The 20569-nt window shown below is 37.1% G+C and overlaps 1 protein-coding gene across 2 annotated transcripts; it reads right to left on the bottom strand.

Moving 5' to 3' along the window:
- Nucleotides 1-18519, bottom strand: LOC149827295 (ATP-dependent RNA helicase HAS1-like). 2 transcript variants are annotated; one of them, XM_090019261.1, is made up of 14 exons: nt 17929-18519; nt 13709-13894; nt 5142-5327; nt 3561-3644; nt 1832-1873; nt 1672-1743; nt 1269-1568; nt 1129-1167; nt 935-1039; nt 768-836; nt 556-681; nt 316-451; nt 182-225; nt 1-106 (listed from the first exon to the last, which is right to left on the bottom strand). In XM_090019261.1, the coding sequence occupies exons 1-13, from the start codon at nt 18430-18432 to the stop codon at nt 206-208; spliced, it is 1869 nt and encodes a 622-aa protein (XP_089875387.1). In that variant the 5' UTR covers nt 18433-18519; the 3' UTR covers nt 1-106; nt 182-205. The 2 variants fall into 2 exon arrangements, with proteins under 2 accessions (XP_089875387.1, XP_089875386.1); XM_090019260.1 differs by having other exon boundaries at nt 1-225.
- Nucleotides 18520-20569: the final 2050 nt, after the last annotated feature.

Raw genomic sequence — 20569 nt, 5'->3', positions numbered from 1 at the left:
CCCAATATTTTGCTATATAGACATGAAAACTGAGTACTTGCACTTCACAATGATAACTGACGAAACAGGTAACATGAACCCCCTAACTACCAAAATTTTGATGTATCTGATGGACAAATACAAAAGGTTAATTATTCAATAGTTACTAAAATAAATTAGATCCATGAAACTACTTCCTCACCAATCCACATGCCGTAGAGTCTGATCATCTCCGCTGCCTCCCTCCTGTTTATACAATGTAGGCACAACATTATCAAGTGCATCTTTAGTTAGTTTCTTACTATGTACTGTGTCATCATTCGTAACTATTTTTACCGTAAGGGTTCAGCTCACTAATTCCATGTCGATTCCATCCATCTTTATGCATCTTTCTTTTGAACTTGGAAGCACTGCTGTCAATGTTCAGATTTATCATAGGAGGAGAATCAAAACAGAAGGAAGCAGCTACAGCCTGTACCCAAATGAATGAGTATAATCACTTGACGGAGAAACTAGCAGTAATTGTTGCGAAAGTAACAATCAGAAGAAACCTTGTCCAATCATAACCGTAATTACCTGAACATCTAGGCGGTGAACATTGAATACCTCCTTCATGGAGTGAGATGCATACGCTTTGATATAAGAACTATATGCCTCTTTTGCCGAGCGGAGAAGGTGATAATTGTTCGCTACCAGCTTATCCTGTTAAAGCAATTGATTAAGGTTATTTTGCATTACAATGTGACTCAATAAATAAGCAGCCAATGATCATTAGGAAAGTTGGATACCAAAGCAGCCTGAATGTTTGCCAGCTTGTTTTCATTATACTCGTACTCTTTTAGTGGAATCCTTTCTCTCTGGAAACAGCGAAGTATATGAGATTACATTTATGTAATAAAGTAATAATTCTAATGCAATGGCGACATAACTCAGCGAATAAAGACTCAAAACAGACCCTCAGATAAGAGAGAAATTGCAACTCTTCTGGCAATAGAAACAACAGAGCGTGGCCACTCCCGAATTCCCCACGGGCAGTTCGACCTACCCTATGAATGTATTCCTGAAACAGAGAAAGCAAATAAATCACAACTTTACAGGAGGAGAAGAAAAGAGCATATTTAGCCAGTGGATCATGACAACAAGATGCACCTTCGGGTCATCAGGAGGGTCATACTGGACAATCCAGTCCTACAAATAAAACCAAAAATACAGTATCAATCGAGTGTCCAGCTCAGCAAATGGGATAATGAAAAAAACTAAGCTGCTAAAAGAAGAAGAAAAGAACCAACCACAGAAGGGATATCAAGTCCCCGGGCTGCAACATTTGTGCACAGAAGAAAACCTTTTTCTGTTTTGCAGAAGTCAAAGTATGTAGAGGTTCTTTTTTGTTGCTTTTGTTTTCCATGAATATCAAAGCACTCAATGTTAATGTATCTAAGCAGTTCAGAGTAGAACTTGACCGAGTTGCAAGAAGAGAAGAAAACCATAACCTTCTTTGATTTATTTCTTTTCAAGAAAGAGTATAGAAGAACAAATCTTTTTGCACATGGCACCACACAATATCCTTGCTGCAAGCCTTCAGCAGTAGCCTACAATGAAAACATCAAGTTGGTCAGGCTTGATAAATCAAGTGAACAAGTAAAGAAGAAAAAGGAAATAGAACCATGATATGGAACCGATCTAAACATTTACCTTAACCCTCCCATCATCCACACCAATATATTTTGGAGTAGACTGAAATGACAAACTTATAAGATCGGCAACCTGTTGTAAACCATCAGCACTACATGATTACCTCCAGGAACATCAAAATGTTGAAAATCCAAAAGCAATATTAGTGACGATAGCAAACCTTTTTAGTCTGAGTGGCCGAGAAAAGAACAGTTTGTCTTGTCTGCACACACAAAACAAAGGATGTGTTAGACATTTCACTTAATATATATGGTTTAAACTAAAATAATTGAAACTTCACCTAATACAGATTGTTTAATCCAAAATAAATGCAATCAATGGAAAGAAGATGACTAACTACTTTAATATCTGCCTTTTGTTAAGAAATGGCAATGGGAAATTAAAAGAAAAGAATTTATTAATACAGAACACATTATCAATGTCACAAAACCATTAACACACAATTTTCAACACATTCCCAAAAGGAGTTGTTTAAAACAAGGTATAATGAATTAAGTTTGCCAGTACCAAAATACCAGCTCGGGCCAGCAAACACCATACTGCGGTTTGGGATATTCGGTTGAACCAATTCAAACCATAGTTACAAATACCTGTCCTGGCAATATATCACCAAGGCAAATCTCGTGATAATATAGGTTTTGGTATATAAAACTCAGGAAAATCTAGAAAAGTCTCAGGACTTACAAAATTTTGAAATATAAAATAACAGAAATAAGTAAAAAAATAATATGTTTCAATAAAAAATACACATGTATAAAAGAAGGAAAAAACATATTTAAGATATAGAAAAGAAATAAAGAGTAAAAAAGTAACTGAAAATATTTGTGAAAATATCACGATATTTTTACCTTTTAAATTGTTCTCTAAAAGATAAGATTTATGTAGCACACATTTTCAATTTATCGGTTGAATCTGTGGCTATGATTCAAAATCAGGTATGCCTGTATGCAGACATGAACAAACAGACACATGTGCGCAAACAAGAGATTTCATCATTCCTGAGCACAGCATACAACCCTTCATTGTACTACACAAACACACACACTGCACATGCAAAGTGCTATGTTCATAACTTAGAATAATGGATTTACGATTCCAATCGAGGCCGAAAAATAAACTGTTTGACCTTCAGCAGTCCCAACAAATGTTCTACCAGCATTGAAGGTAGCAAGGAAACTCCACGACTGAGAGCCAGGTCCACTCATTGGAACCACTCAGAAAATCAGTCTCACTGGTATAGAGGGCTTTAGACCAGAGTTACCGGAAGCTTCTTATATAGGTGGGAAGCTCGCTTCCCGGAAACTCAATTCGGAAGCGCAATACTCCATGCTTCCGAAACTTGATGAGAACCTCGATTCCCCCATGCTTCTCCTATGCTTTTCACACGCTTTATCTATTCTTCTTATATGTTCTCTTGCTCAACTTTTCATGTTTTTTATGTGTTTTCTCTCTCTTCTCACTCACTTCCATGTGCTTTCTCTAAATTGGCAGTCATCATTTTTAGATTTTGTTAAAATTTAATTCTTACACTAAAAAATCATGAAATTTAATATTAGTCACTTTTATTTTAGTTTTTATTTGAGTTTCATTTTTATTCTCATTTAATTCTTATATTTCTTTTTTTATTCCTCGCTTCCCACTTCCTATACATTTTAAAATGCATTGCTTCTCGCTTCCGCTTTCCATACTGTTTCCTGCTTCCGCTTCCTAGTCTGCAACCTTGCTTTAGACACTCTAGCGCCAACCTTGATAGAACTATGACACCCCAAATTGAGGCATTATTGATCCACATGCATGAAAATTGGATTAACATTCAGATCTAGATCAGGCCATAGCATGAGTGAAGGAAATGTTTTCCAGGCCGAAATGCCAAAGAAGCATAAGCATACCTTAGGTAGGAGTGAAAGAATCTTCCTCATATCCTCCTCAAAGTTAGGGTCCAGTATCCGGTCAGCTTCATCAATTATAAGACACTGCAACATTGGCAAAATTCGGCTTAGGAAAGTAACAAGCAACAAATATTTGCAAGATTCTAAAATGGCACAAAAACCAGAAAAAAAAACTAGAAAAGTTTGAAAGGATCTAATTCCTAATCAACATGCTACAGTAGCTAATAACCCCAAAGAACCAACAAGAATGGCATAAGGATGATTCTAAACTCTCCCACACAATGAAAAAAGTGCCCCTCATCCATTTCATTTGAATCAAACCCAAAAAATGCAACATCAAGGAGTGTTTTAGGTGGAAAGAAAGGTTCTCTCTAAAAAAAGAAATCTTGTAAAAATGGTCTCAGTTACATTCATAGTCACCGACATTGCAAATATTTTGAAAATATTGTATATTATCGGTATTTCAAGGTCAGACAATATTTTCGCAAGATTTTAAAAATATTGCCAAAACCAAAAATACCGCGATATTCTCCCAATATATTCCTCAGATTTCAAAAACCATCTTTTTTTAATATATTTCAAGTATCTATTTTGTTTCTATTATATTTTAAAAACTTTTCTATTTTTTTATTTTTACAAGAAAAATAATATAAAACCTATTATTTCTTATCTTTTTTGTTATTTATTATATTTTTCAAATTTTAAAACTTCCGATATTTTCAAGAGATTTTTCGAGAAAAACAACTTTTTGGAAAAAAATCCCAAGAAAAACCATGCTGAGAATGATACAGGTGGCTATGGTCACATTAAAGTGCAATCAGACCTAGATGCAGAAATAGCATGTATAAAAGCTGTGTCACCTGGGTACGGGTACGGAAGGTACACGGCAATTCCAAAAAATGTGGGTACGGGGACACGGCTATATATATGCATATATAAGAAGAGAATTTGATATTTCGAATATAAAAAAAGTTAAATGAATTTTTTGAAAAAGAGTAATTTGATATTTTGAATATAAAAGAAGTTAAAATGAAATTTTTGAAAAGAGTGGCTATTGAGATATTTTTTCTTTCTTTTTAGAATAAAAAGAAAAGAGACTCTCTCTCTCTCTCTCTCTCTCTCTCTCTCTCTAAACAAGGAGCACGAGGAGGAGGAGGAGAAGAAGATGATGAAGGAGAACGAGGAGGGGCATGTTGCTCTCTCTCTCTCTCTCTCTCTCTCTCTCTCTCTCTCTCTCTCTCTCTCTCTCTCTCTCCATTTCTTCTTCCTCTTCTCCTCGTGCAATCGAAGGTAAAAAGGGGGCAAGGGTGAAATCACGAAAACAAAATAAAAAAAGAATGAGACCAGGGAGAGAGGGTCAAGGGTTTTGGGAGAGCAGAGAGTGAGGGAGAAGAGAGAGAGTTGAGGGTTTCCAGAGAGCAGAGAGAGAGGGAGGGAGGATTTGCAAATTACCTAATTCAGTAAATCCCTATAGCACAATCAGTGAGCAAGTGATAATAATTCAGATTTGTAAAAAGGAAAAAAGACATGTAAGATATATAAATTACTCAAAATGCATGATGGAAGACATAGAATACATACCTTCAAATTTTTATATATGAACCCTGAAGTGTTTTCAAGATGATCACGGAGTCTACCAGGAGTGGCTACCAAAATATTTACACCCTTCACAAGGCGCTCTCTTTCTCCCCTTAGAGCAGTACCACCAAAAATTACACCATGGGTCTGTTTGTGGTGTGATAAAATCTCCTCTGCAACAGCATGGGTCTGTTATTACCAGAAAAGAGAACAGATCTTCAGTAATAACTATTTATTCCTGTACAACACCTAGAGATTTAAAGAAGTTCCAGTTGCATACAGACCCTTTTATGATTGATCCATAAATCAGTAAGAAATGACAATACTATAAAATATTGGAGATTGGAACAGCAAACAAGTCACCATATAAAAAACAGGTTACATCTATATATCAGGAAAATTAACTACACATGAAATAGTATGCTTATAGTGTCAAGTGGGCATATGCAAACAAACATTGTTACAGTCATTTAGTTAGCCTCCAAAATAGTTAAACTTTTGGACCATCACAAGGGCTATGCACAGAACATAAAAAAAATTCAATACAACATTGAATCAAATGAATTTCTAAATATTAATCTGATTGATTTCACATATATGGCGGTCCTTTTACAGCTGGGACGAGTTAACAGTTATGGCAACAAACCAATGTCTAGAAAGGATCATTTCTGGTTCAAATTGTTAGATTTGTGAAACCCGAGTTCTACCACGCGTGAAGAGTGAGGAACAGAGAGAAAGAGAAGGAGATGCAAAGAAATCCCGATTCCACTCACAGGAGTCGGCTGCTATTCTTATTCATTTATATACAATCACTAATACAAATTTTAGGGTACTAAAATACCCCTATTACAACAAGAATAAATTACATGCATGCCATTAATGAAACAACATAATTACGGGTTTGGATCCCCTGACCCATGACCCATTATAAAGAAGCACGCACGTCTTTTCACCCTCCCTCAAGTTGTGCATGGTTCTGAACCATGAACAACTTGCCTTTCAACATCCAAAATTTGTCTTTTGTCAATCATTTGGTAAATATATCAGCCACTTGATCTGTAGTTCGGACAAATTCGGGCTCAATCTCCTTCTCTTCTACTTTTTGTCTCACAAAATGTTGATCTATTTCAATATGTTTGGCACGGCTGTGATAAATGAGATTAAATGACATACTAATGGCACTTTGGTTGACACATAAAAGAATAGATCGAGAGATCGACTCTCCCACTTCTGTCAATAAATGCCTAATCCAGGTAGCTTCAGCAGTAGCGGCTGTCATTGACCTATATTCGGCTTCTATACTTGATCTAGCAACAACCTTTTGTTTCTTGCTACTCCAGGAGACGAAATTCATCCCAACAAACACACAATAGCCAGATACTGATCCATGTTCATCTAGGTCTTCCGCCCAGTCTGCATCAGTATAGACAGTAATTTCATGTGCATTTTGCTCATTTGTCTTTCTCTTATACAAAAGAACATCCCCAATAGTTCCCTTCAGGTACCGAAGTATCCGTTTAACTGCTTTCATATGCCCTTCACATGGTGCATGCATAAACTGAGATACCTGATTTACAGAATAAACAATATCAAGTAGAGTGAAAGTGAGATATTGTAACATGCTCACTATGCTACGATATTGTGTGGGATTCTCATATGGATCTCCATCTTGCGAACTAAGTTTCTGGTCAAGAACACTAGGAGTTCCCAAGGGCTTGCAATCTTTCATACATGCCTTATTAAGGACATCAATGGTATACTTATGTTGAGTGAGAGTCATTTCTTCAGAAGTATTGTCAACTTCAATTCCAAGGAAGTATCGTAGTTTACCAAGGTCCTTCATTTTGAATCTCTGATTCAGGAGATGTTTGACCTCCTCAATATACGCATTGGAGTTACCTGTGATGATAATATCATTTACATATATCAACAGCAGAGTAACTATGTCTTGGTTCTTGAATATAAACAAGAAATGGTCAAGGAGAGATCTCCTAAAACCATATTTTTGTATTTCAAGAGAGAAACTATCAAACCAAGAACGGGATGCCTGCTTCAATCCGTATATCGTCCTTTTTAATCTGCATACGTATTTTGTAGGATTGCCTTCTGCATAACCAGTGGGTTGCTCCATGTATACTTTCTCTTTCAAATTTTCATGGAGAAAGGCATTTTTTTATCAAGTTGACTAATAGTTCATTGATGTTCAATAGCTAAAGAAAGTATGACTCTAATTGTCCTCATCTTCACCACTGGACTAAAGGTCTCATCATAATCCTGTCCTTGTTCCTGTGTAAATCCTTTGGCTACCGTTCTATAGTCCCATCTGGTTTATATTTTATTTTGTACACTCATTTCGACCCAACTACATTTCTGTCAGGTGGTCTCGGTACAACATCTCACGTACCACATTCATGTAAAGCTTTCATTTCTTCATTCATTGCTTCAATCCATCTTTTAGAATTTGATGCTTGAGAAAACGTTGTGGGTTCATCTTCCTTGATCAAAGCTGTTAGAAAAAGTTGAAAATCCAGTGAGAAATTTTCATAACTGACCCATCTTTCTATCGGATGACGAGGGCGAGTGGATCTTCTAGCATCAAAGGTAGAAGTGGATGTAGAGGATGTATATGTTTCCTGATTAACAATAGTGGGCGCCTCTCTTCCTCATCGGGTGTAAACAAGACCTTTATACATTTTTGGGTCCAAGGATGGCTCTATACTCTCTTGTGTAACCATCTCATCAGCAGGCATAGATTCCTTATCCTTTTGAGCACAATCTGAAGGACAAATATCGCTAGTACCAGAGAAAAGTTCAGAATTCAACCAAGGATAATAAACCTCAACTCTGGAACTTGATTTAGGAGCACTAATGCATCGACAATCAAAACCCAATTCATCAAAGATAACATTTCTTGATATTTTGATGTGCTTGCTCATGGGGTCATAGCACCTGTATCCTTTATAGTCATCTGCATAGCCCACAAATCTGCACTTCAAGGCTTTGTCCTGAAACTTATGTCTCATTGAACTATCAATATGAACATAACATAAACAGCCAAACGCGCGCAAATCATAGTAGTTAGGATGAACTTCAAATAGAGAAAAGTAAGGAGACTTGTTCTCCAAAATAGTTGTGGGCAATCGGTTTATCACATAGACTGCGAAGTGAAAAGCTTATGTCCATAAAGTAATCAGAAGATTACTATCATGCATCATACTCATTGCACTCTCAACAATATGGTGATGCTTCCTTTCAGCAATCTCATTTTGCTGAGGTGTGTGATCCCATTACTTTGAAGAATGATCCCATTACTTTGAAGAAAGTTAGTAAAGTCAATTGAAGAGAATTCACCTCCTCCGTCACATTGGAAACAAATAATGTTTTCAGAAAATTAATTCTTGACAAAGGAGTGAAAATTTTGGAACAACTTGAAAGTCTCAGATTTGTGTTTCATGAAGAAAATTCAAGTATAACGAGAATAACTGTCAATAAATATAAGATAATATCTAGTTCGAGATATAGAAGAAACTGAGGCAGGCCCCCAAACATCAGAACAGATAATCTCAAAAGGTCTTGAAGCTCTTTTATTGATAGAATGAAAGGGTAAAACATGACTCTTACATAAGAGACAACTACAACATTTGTTGTCATGAACATTTATTCTTAAACTTGACCTGGGAATGAGGTTATTTGAGACAAGCTTCTCAATGAAACTACTACTGCAATGACCTAAACGACAATGCCAAAGATTTGACTTATTTGATTCAGAGACATTAAAGACACATGTAGGAAGTCGAATGATCTTCTTGGAAAACATACATATTGCCTTGTCGTTTTCCTTTAGCGAACGTCTCCCTCGTGCAGAGATCCTTGACAAAAACAGAAAAGGGAGTAAATTCAACTGTCAAGTTTAGAAACAGAACCAATGTTTTTCTTAATGTTAGGAGCATAGAGAACCTTTGAAAGGTTGAGAGAGGACTTTGACAGGTATAACGAAGTTTCCAATATGAGAGATAGAATAGTGGGATCCATCCCCAGTAACTATACTATTTCTACCAATGTAAGGAACAAGGTTTAGGAGCTTACCAGCATCACGAGTAACGTGAGTCGCTGCCCCAGAGTCCACGTACCAAGTACCTTGCTCATTCTGTTTTAGATTTAATCCGGCTAAAGCTGACAACAATAACTCCTTTACTTCTCCGTTGGCCCTTGTACTATATGTTCTTTTTTGCGCTTCAGTCTGTGTTGATTTTCCTTTATTTAGGGAATTAAACCAACAGTTAGCTTTGATGTGCCCCTTTTTACTACACAAAAAACAAGTAGGAATTGGGCTTTGTCGCTGTGGGTTGGGCTATATGTTGGGTGTAGGCAATAGTCCACGGCCTCCTTGTCCACTTCTTCCTTGTCCTCCCTTTCCCTTAACATCATAACTTCATTGTCCTCGTCCATAATTTACCCCTGTAGCAAGAACATCTTGCATCCCTGTATGCATAGATGATTCTTCAGAAAATCCCTTCAAGTTCATCTCATATTGAAATAGTTTTGCACGCAGGTCTTCAAATTTGGGCAGCTCAGGTAAACATAATAAGTAACAATCATATGATAGTCAGGCCCCAATCCGCTTAGAGTTTGTTGTACCAAATCTTTATCAGTCACTGCACACCCAACAACTGTTAGTTGATTTGTGATGATCTTCATTTTGTTCAAGTACTCCATGATAGTCATGGAATCCTTTCTTAACTTATAAAATTCCCTTTTAAGAAATACAATCCTTGCTTGAGAAACCTGTGAATATGTCTGAACTAGTGTGTCCCAAAGTTGCATGGCAATATAGTCGTCTGAAGCACCTCTTGTAACAATGTAGAGGTAATATAAGCAACTAGCGCCTAGTCTCTTTTCATCCAAGCTACAAATTCAGGATTTCTATCATATACTGTGGAAGATGCTCCTTTACTGTCCCTTTCTTCTCGTGATATGAACTCTGGAGGAACTGGAAAAGATCCATCCAGATGTCCAGAAAGATCCTGACTCCTAATGAAAGGAATGATTTGCCTCTTCCAAGTCAAGAAATTAGAATTGTTTAATTTTTCGGACACGAGTTGACTGAGGAAGCTTGAAGAAAGACCTGAGTAAGAAATGAATCCATGTTTCACAATAATAAGAATGTGTCCAGCACACTGTCTGCAATTCCTGCAACCTTTTTTTTTTTGCAGACAGAACAATCACACAGATGACTAAAGTAAAAGCAATTCCTGCAACCTCCTTTTTTTTTTTTTTGCAGAGTGCACTATATAAGGCTATGTGAGGAACACTAGACAATAGATAAAAAAAAGACTGATTCAATATCTAATTTAAAACTAAATATTGAATGTCGATCAGATCTTTGATTTTCAAGATTTGAATAAACAGTTAACCATTGAATACGAAAACCTAAAAGAACATATGAGTAGAAATCATATCCGATATTGATATAAAGCCTTTCAAGAATGAAAAGAATGAAAGGAATGAAGATGTCAAAGGAAAGGAGAATCCAGATCTGAATCTGATCAGATCTGGTCAGGAAGGGATATGACAAGATTAATAAAAAACCGATTACGTGATCAGATTCAGACTCTGATCGAAACTGATCAACAAAATAGGTTAGAACCAGATTAAAGGTTAAGAAGGCAACGCATAAGCGTGATCAGATATGAATCTGATCAGATCTGATCAAGATAGTGATAAAAGTTGAGAATAGCAAGATCGAGATACCAAGACAGAATCGGCTTTGACAGAAAACTTGATCAGATCTGATTTTAATCAGAACTGATCAAGATCGAGATACGAGAGATATATTGGGGACAAGATGAGAAGGCAGATAGAAAAGATATTGAGAATCAAAATTCCTTTTTTTTTTACTTGGAAGAGTAAAACGATCAGATTCAGATCTTTTTAGACATACCTTTGGAATCAATCCCAGATCCAGCTCTAGCGTGGCTCTGATACCATGTTAGATTTGTGAAACCTGAGTTCTACCACGCGTGAAGAGTGAGGAACCGAGAGAGAAGGAGCTACAAAGAAATCCCGATTCCACTCACAGGAGTCGGCTGCTATTCTTATTCATTTATATACAATCACTACAAGAAATTTTAGGGTACTAAAATACCCCTATTACAACAAGAATAAATTACATGCATGCCATTAATGAAACAGCATAATTACAGGTCTGGATCCCCTGACCCGTGACCCATTATAAAGAAGCACGCACGTCTTTTCACAAATATTCTTCTTTCATATTTTTAAGGTTAAAAAATTTTACAGGCATCAAGCACCAAAGGTGTCTGAAGGCCACAATAATTCAAAGAGGACTTACATCGCATGGATCAATGGCACAGCTACAATTGTTTGTTCCAAATGGACCGTGTCTTCAGGTTTCCTCTTCTATATCTCTATCAAACTATGCAAGCAAGTATGGTCTGTGTGGGATCTCTTGCCTAATCCCCAATCATGATTGTCTAAAATGGCAAGTTGGAAGAACATTCAAGAATAGATGGAACAAAAAAAAGGGCAATGATCATAAATGCTCTTTCCTCACATTGTTACAGCCCTTAACCTTCACAGGAAGGCAGAGACTGCCAGCATCATCTGCATATGGCAACCTCGCTATGATTCTTTTCACCCCAATTCTATGGACAACATCAACAAGAACAAGGCTTTCTACGTAGCTTTGAAGGGGTCAGGCCATCAGGGACAATGCTTACTAAGTCACAAGCATTCTCACATGCTTGTTACTCCTCATCCAACAATCGGTAAAGTAAAGAAGAAGTCAATAGAAATCAACCTTCCCTTTGAAAAGAGCCTTAGACAAACAGAGACAACAATCTGCAAACTGGTGGACAGTAACTTCCTAATATACTGATCAGCGGACCATATGTCTTAAGTTATTTATTTGATATACAACAGCAAACTTATATATAATTAAAGTAATACTACAGTGAGAGCACCTACAAAACTGGTAGAAATCCTAGATGCAGGTTGCATCTTCTCAATCAGGCTTCATAGATGTGTTCAACATAGTTTATTTGATACATGTCCTGGATCATGTCTTTTGGACATAAAATAAGATTTTTTTAATCGTAAAACTTTGGTACATTGTGGGGTTATTGATGTTTTAAGGTCTTAAAAATCTATACCGACATCACAATCACATGATCCAAAACTTGTTTTCTACTTAAAATGCATGTGGTTCATATCAATAAGATCTGATCAACCAAAAAATATGTTAACTGGAAATATGTGAACCAGAGCATGAATTGAGATTTTCATGGGGTTTTTTAATTTTTTTTTTAAATCTCACTGTAAGATGAGATCTATATGCTTGGTTTTATGGGGACAGGCTCTCTGATCGTCCAATTACAATGCATAAGCAGGATCTTCTAAGGCTCGAAAATCAACAACTCAGAATTTTTGCAAATATTCTAGCATCCAAAATCACATTTTTCGTCAAAAATACACTATCCAACAGTAGATTCCTAGAAAATAGTCTGACGAACACATCTGCAGGGTTGGATTTGTGACAAAAGCATCAGAAATATCTAGTTCACATTCCGGTTCACATATTTTTAGTTAACAAATTCTAGTGGCTATGTATATATATATATAGAGAGAGAGAGAGATGTGATCTCAAGCTATTTATTAGATATAACAGTAAAGTTACACTTGGATTACTATTCCAGCAAAACAATCATATCTAGCAATAACCTCAAGCATTGTAATAGGTGCATAAAAGTTGCACTTGGATTACTATTCCAGCAAAACAATCATATCTAGCAATAAACCTCAAGCACTGTAATAGGTGCATATTCTTCCAGAATATGAATGCATAGGAATACAATCCCAGGCATCTTGTGATTTGCAAGATTATTACACAAGAAAAATCTTAGAAGCATCAGATGACCTAAACATTCCTTGTCCATCACATGGCTGATCCACAAAACTAACGAAGTGGACTCAAGGTGCATAGGAAAACTTGAGTAAGAGTTGACACAGAATCTTGCCTAAGTTGCAAGAATTTACCATACACTTCAGTCAATATAATCAATGTCAACCTTGAGCCATCAAGGAAAAAAAAAACCATATAAGACAACCTCAGTAAACATAAGTTCCATGTCCATCATCACATTATTTCTAGATTCTTTCGGGACAAAATAAAGTTGAAGCCAAATCCAAAACCAACGACAATTTAACTCGCCCCCTTGGCTTAAAGGCTTTTGAATTAGTTCTGGATATTTTGGGCACTTTTTCCTCAATTACAGACCAATTAATTTGGCTTTAAATCATTTCAATAAACATAAACAGCATGAACTACCAAAACAACTCCAGACATCTTATGACAGCATGAACTACAAAATCAACTCTACACATTTTATGACATTAGTTCAACCTAGTCATCTACAAAGTATCAGCAGAGCATATGGTAAGGGCATGTCACTGTGCAAGCATGAAGAAGATGAATAACAAACTTGAAATATTTAAAATCCAAAACACTCTCGTGCTACGTCAGAGCCCAGACACAGTATATGTAAAGATACCTGTATTGCAAGTTCTCTTGTAGGGCAAATTATGAGAACCCCAGTTCCATTACGAGGAGTAAAGTGGATGTGATACAACAGTTCCACAGACGGGACCAAAAACGCAAGGGTCTTTCCAGATCCAGTTCTTGCAGCTCCAACAACATCGGAACCTTTCAGCAGCTCTGGAATCGCTCTTGCTTGGATCTGCAAGAACACATTAAGACCACAAACAACAACAGAGTGAATATAAAATAAAAAGTTACAATCTATGTTTGAACATGACGAGCCTCACTGAATGTCACAATCTGCTTTGTTTATTCCGTACAATAAACTTAGTTAGACAACTAGAGATTATTAGCCCACATTATTGAGAAGCATATTTAGGAGACAAATGCCGATTCAATTGCAGACCATTTTACACTGGGCCATGATTGGTTCTACAAATAACACTGGGGTCGGAGACAATCTTAACATCTTTCTATTCCTCCTCCATACTAGCTTACTTTTATGCCATGTTACATATTAATATCAATATGTGTATTTGCAACCCACTACTTCCAGCAACAAAGATGAAAAATGAGAGTCCAGGAAGGTATACTATTATTACAGTGCACAATACCTTATGAAGTGCTCCACTTTAGAGATTTTGTGCTCTAGTCCTAGAATGGAAACTATTAGTGCAGGTGGATCGCCAAGGTAAGACCAATTCATTAGGATTTGACTCCCTTCAAATCTGCAAAGTCCACTTTTTTCCTCTTCTCAAATATCCCTAGGATTATAAGATACATGCCAAAGCATAGTTAAGGTCAAGGCTCCTAGTATAGTAATAGCTATTAAAAGCTGGTAATTGCATTAATCAGATTTAAGAAAATGTATTTCATGTCAATATTTGAATACAACAACAAACAACAACAACTACGCCTTCATCCCAAACAATTGGAGTCAGCGATATGAACCAACAAAGAAAATCATTCTGGGTCTTCCACATGAATCCTTCTCCTCCAATCATTTCTATCTAATGCCATGTCCTCGGTGAGGTTCAAAGCCTTCATATCCTTTCCTATCATCTCCATCCAAGTCTTCCTAGGCCTACCCCGACCTCTTTTAACTAATATATTTTCTCATTTCTCCATCCTTCTAACTGGAGCATCATTAGGCCTTCGCCGAATATGTTCAAACCACCGTAAACGATTCTCTCTCATCTTATTTTCAATGGGTGCAACGCCTACCTTCTTACGTATCTCCTCGTTCTGAATCTTATCTTTCATTGTATTTCCACACATCCATCTAAGCATACGCATCTCAGCTACACTCATTTTTTGAATATGATGTCTCTTGACAGCCCAACATTCCGTACCATATAGTAAAGTGGGCCTAATAGTCGTCCTATAAAACTTTCCCTTCAACCGCAATGGCATTCTACGATCGAATAACACTCCAGTTGCACTTTTCAATTTTATCCACCCAACCTTTATCCTGTGATTTACATCTCCATCAATTTCTCCATACTTTTGAATGATAGATCCCAAATATTTGAAATAGTCATCCACCGATATTTCTTGCTCGTCAAACTTCACTACACTCTCATCACTACTGTGTTGCTTACTAAACCGACATTCCATATATTCTGTCTTACTCTTACTCAACTTAAAACCCTTTGCTTCCAATGTCTGTCTCCATAATTCTAACTTAGCATTAACCCCAGCTCTAGACTCATCAATCAGAACAATATCATCATCAAACAACATACACCACGACAAATTTTCTTGAATTGTTTTCGTAAGCTCATCCATCACTATAGCAAATAGGAAAGGGCTTAAAGCAGATCCTTGATGTAATCCAACCGTTATAGGAAAATTGGTTGTCACCCCTCCACAAGTGCGGACATTGGTTACTACTTCATACATATCCTTAATTATACTAATGTACTTGAGAGAAACACCTTTCTTCATCATTGTCCACCAGAGAACGTCCCTAGGTACTCTGTCATATGCCTTCTCCAAATCAATAAAAACCATATGCAAATCTATGTTCCTCTCTCTATTTATCTCAATAAGTTGTCTAAGAAGATGTATAGCTTCCATAGTTGATCTTCCAGGCATAAAACCAAATTGATTCTCAGATATCATGACAACCTTCCTCAACCTAGCATCAATCACCCTCTCCCAAAGTTTCACAGTATGACTCATGAGTTTTATACCACAATAGTTTGTGCAATCATGTATATCACCCTTATTCTTATATAGAGGCACCAAAGTACTCTTCCTCCACTCATTAGGCATCTTATTTATCCGCCAAATCTTTTTAAAAAGATTTGTCAACCATTCTAAACCTTTCTCTCCCAAGCATTTCCAAGCCTCGATATGTATACCATCTAGGCCAACTGTCCTTCTTGATTTCATTTTCTTCAAAGCCTCTGCAATTTCTTTTTTTTTTTTAATTTTGCGCATGAAGTCACGATTCATCTCATGAAAAGGAATGGAGAAGTCTCCAAGATCTTGAGCATGACTTTCATTAAATAGCTTATCAAAATAATCTTTTTATTTCTCTTTAATCTCCTCATCTTTGACTAAAACCCTTTGCGTTTCATCTTTGATACATCTAACCATACCCAGATCCCTCGATTTCCTATCTCTCATCTTTGCAAGCCTATAAATATCCTTCTCGCCCTCTTTGGTATCCAACTTGTCATAAATCTCCTTATATACCTTATCTCTCGCGTTCTGAACTACTTTTTTAGCTTCCTTCTTTGCTATCATATACTTCTCCAAATTCTCATTATCACGACTCTTACTTAGATTTTTATAACACTCTCTTTTAACCTTAATATCTAATTTGACATCCTCGTTCTACCATGATGTATCCTTACCTAGCGGTGCACCGCCTTTAGACTCACCCAATACCTCCTTAGCCACCTTTCTCATGCCACTCGCTACCTTATTCCAGATTGATTCTGAATCCTCCTCGAGACACCAATCAGCTTCTTTAACTACCTGCTTTACAAACACTCTTTGTTTAGCTCCTTTCAGTGCCCACCACTTAATTCTAGGATTTATCCTATGTCTATCTCTTTTGCGGCATTGTCTAATTCTAAGATCTAAAATTAAGACTCTATGTTGTGTAGCTACACTTTCTCCAGGTATAACCTTACAATCGATGCAACAACCCCTATCTCTCTTTCTAAGTAGGAGAAAATCTGTCTGACTCGTATTAACCCCACTTTTAAATGTTACTAGGTGAGACTCCCTCTTCCTAAACCAAGTGTTTGCTAAGATCATATCATAGGACAAACCAAAATCTAAAATCCTTTCTCCACTTTCGTTTCTTTCTCCTATACCATAGCCTCCATGGATACTCTCAAATCCATCCCTACTAAAATAAATATATTAAAATCCATTGTGAGCGAGGTCACAGACCATTGATCTAGTCGCCATGGCCCTTCCTTCCTCCTCTTCTCCTCATTAAATCTTTGATTTGATTTGCCGTTGGCAAATTCAACTCCATTTTAGTCCTATGATATCTGCATATCAATGGTATCAAAGTAAAGATCCATTCAGGTTGAGGTTTATGTCAGTAAAGACGCTTTACTTTTACATTGTCAAAAGACACTGCTAACCTCCAGAAATGTTATTCCCTGCCTCTGCGTGCACATGCTTACCTTCCCATACCATAAGCAACTGATTGAATATATCATTGGCAAGCAGTGAAGAACAACAGCAGAAGTGGATTTTTCACTATAATGACTATAAGCAGCAGGCGTTCCCAAAATATTTCTTTCTTTCTTTTTGTTTAAGGGTCTTTTCAGAGACCACAGAAACAATTATACTAATTGAAGGGAAAAATAATTTGAAAGATGCATCAGTTTTTACTTCTCTATTAATGAATCCAAGATCACCAATAGGTAATCAAACTATCTTCAATAGGGGTGGGCAAATTCATCATTCGACCAGATTATTCCATTCGTTCGGCTTTTGTCAGCCCCAATTTTCAGCGGAAGATACTAAAATTTTGAAAACCAAAAAGGAGAAAAAGAAGTTGGTGAGGATACATTTCAACCCACATTTTTTTAACACAAAGACCATAATCAGAGCCAACCGAGGTTTAAAAGACCTACACAGAGCCTCGTCAGATACAGAAGAAAACCCAAAAAAAATCACAACAATTAAAACACCAAAACGAATTCCTTCCACAATAAGAACACCAATAACCATATCAACTCAACAAACATAAGCACGCACCTCGGTCATATTGGTGAACCCCATCCCCTTAATCGCCTTCATGGTCAGCTCCGACAACTCCAGTGCCTCGAACGATGTCGAACTCATGATCCCCGAACCAGCACTCATCCTCTGTTTCTTTGCGTCACAGTCGCTTACTTCCTCGCCCTCCGAATGCTTCCGTTTCTTGGCCTCATCCTCTACCGCCTCCTCTTCTTCCTTTCCATCTTCATCCTCTTCGTCCTCAACCGCCCCACCATCTTCCTGCTGCTCCACCATTCCCGGGCTCTTCTTCTTCTTCTTCTTCTTCTTCTCCTTCTTCTCCTTCTTCCCGATTACGTCCACCGCCTCGAATTTCTCCTTCTTCCTCTTCTTCATCTCCTCCTTCTCGTCGTCCTGGGAAGTGGATTCTACAACAGAGGCGTTTTCTAGGGTTAGGGTTTCCCCATTCGCCTTCTTCTTCATCTTCTTCTTGTCTTTCATCTTCTTCGTCTTCTGGTGGTCGTCCTCTTCGGTTATCGACATGGTTGGAGTGGAGTTGGACACAGAGAGAGAGAGAGAGAGAGAGACTCTCACCGCTTTCTCTGCTCAACCAGAATTCGCGGCACGCCTTAGGGCAGCCGAGCGCCTTTTATAGAGGAATGTAAACGGGTCGGATCTAAGCATTACCGAGTCCGGATTATTCGGATCAATCATGATTCATTAGGGATGGCAGTGCACCGGGGCGGGGAACAAGGTCTTCACCCTCGCTCCGTTTCAGAATTTCGCCCTCTAACCTCGCCTCCATCTGGCACGGGTTTTGATTTTAACCTCCATCATAATTCATCGCCTCATGTCCTCCATCTTTGGTCCAAACGGGGCTAGGCGGAGCGAGATACCATTTCTTCCCGGTCCACTGCCATCCTTAAAGGCATTTTAGTTGTTTTACTAACGGTGATCGAAGGCGGGATTTGGTTAGATCCAACTTTGACTACTGAATCTGGCTAAAAGGATTGGGATTTCGTCGGTTTACATTCAGGATTAATCCACTTCCAAATGGATCGGTTCTATTTTGAGTATGAACCGAGATGGACTAGTTGATTGGGTCTTGTAATTGTTCCGGATCCGTCACTGTGTAATAAGGTGGGAATCGGGTTAGTGCTTGAGGTTGTTCTATGTCCATATCCGATATTTAAGATATCTTACTAGTTTGTGCTCGGTCTAATGATGTCAGTATCGTTGCGAATAGGCCTGAATAGTATTGAATTGCAACAAAATCAATACAAGAATGACTCGGATTTTTTTCAAATAAATAATAAAATTGCTATAAGATAGTTTTTTAATGTAATCAATATTTTTAAATATTATTTTAGTATTTTTGAGTCAAGTGTAAACTGCTGGTTAAAAGTTGACAGATTCAGGCCTGAATCGTTGGCCTACCGATTCCATGACCGATACCAATTTGACAATATTGGTTTGGTCTTTGGCATAGTGACAAATATCGTGAGATTTATAAAAATCTAGTGCTAATATCGTGAGAAATTGCTTGAAAGTTTAAAATGGTAATTTATTGTGAGATTTATAAAAAAAAACATAAATACCACGATTTAAACTTGATATTTATGTTTTAAATGGCTAGTTATCGTGAAAAACTTGTGTTTTTATTTTTAAATAATTTTTATTAATATTTTCTTATAAAAACATTTTTTGTATTTTTTGTTTTATTTTTTTATTGCCAATATTTTTGCCCAAAAAATGCAAAATTTTATATAAAAAAAACTTTTAAATTCTCACGAGTTTTTTGAAAAACGAGATTTGTCCGTTTTAACGTTTGTCACTATGGTCTTTGGTTGTTTGGCTGGATCGGCTGCCCTTTAGTATAAAGCGGGTCAGGTTGGGGCGGATTTGGTTAGAGCTTTCATTAGACCCGACTTTGAAATCAAAACAAACTGAAAGTGATATTGTGGGTCAGAAAATTATCATTTTATCAAGTAAATACATGTAAACAAATGGGCGATATACACATATTGCAAAAACATTTTTTTATTGCATAATAATGAGTGAAAATCTTGTTAAATTGTTATATTTTCTGTTTTTTAAAGAGAGTAAAACTTAATTTTATTAGAAACAGGAGAAAGCAAAGGAGCTCAGGGTGATGAGGTATCGACCCCCAGCTTTACAAGAAGTTTCAGGCACCCAGCGAACAGAGGATGAATTCAGGCCAAATCAGCTGCCGGCCACTTGAGAGTGACCAAATGAAAAACATCTGACTGAGCAGAGTTTGAGCAAACATAGCGCGGTTATAAAAATTCAAGGAATTTCTTTCAAGTTGGGTTCTCAGAAAAACCTGTATACAGGTTGGATTCCAGTGATCCAAAGTTGGTTCCCACTAAATAAAACATATAGCTTCTATTTATGGTGTTAGATGTGAGAAAAAACCCAGAAAAAGGGGTCCCAGCACTTTGCTAAGAAAACACAGAGAATATATATATATATATATATATATATATATATATATATATATATATATATATATATATATATAGAGAGAGAGAGAGAGAGAGGGGGGGGGAGAGAGAGAGAGAGAGAGGATCAACATTATCACTCATGAAGATCAACAAAATGTTGAACCCATGAACCGAGCTCAACCAGGATCCTCTGGATTAGAAGAAACCACCGATGA

Source organism: Nuphar pumila, chromosome 10, assembly GCF_984573655.1.
Source record: "Nuphar pumila chromosome 10, dmNupPumi1.hap1.1, whole genome shotgun sequence".
NCBI classification, from domain to species: domain Eukaryota; kingdom Viridiplantae; phylum Streptophyta; class Magnoliopsida; order Nymphaeales; family Nymphaeaceae; genus Nuphar; species Nuphar pumila.
Note: the sequence above shows the minus strand (reverse complement) of the source record. Positions and strands in the feature narration are given on the sequence as shown.

Coding starts and splice junctions, on each gene's coding strand:
- LOC149827295 (XM_090019260.1), bottom strand. CDS start 18,432: ATGTCGATAACCGAAGAGGACGACCACCAGAAGACGAAGAAGATGAAA. Junction 3,645..5,141: donor TCATATATAAAAATTTGAAG/GTATGTATTCTA, acceptor CCAATGTTGCAG/TGTCTTATAATTGATGAAGC. Junction 1,744..1,831: donor CGGCCACTCAGACTAAAAAG/GTTTGCTATCGT, acceptor GGTTTACAACAG/GTTGCCGATCTTATAAGTTT.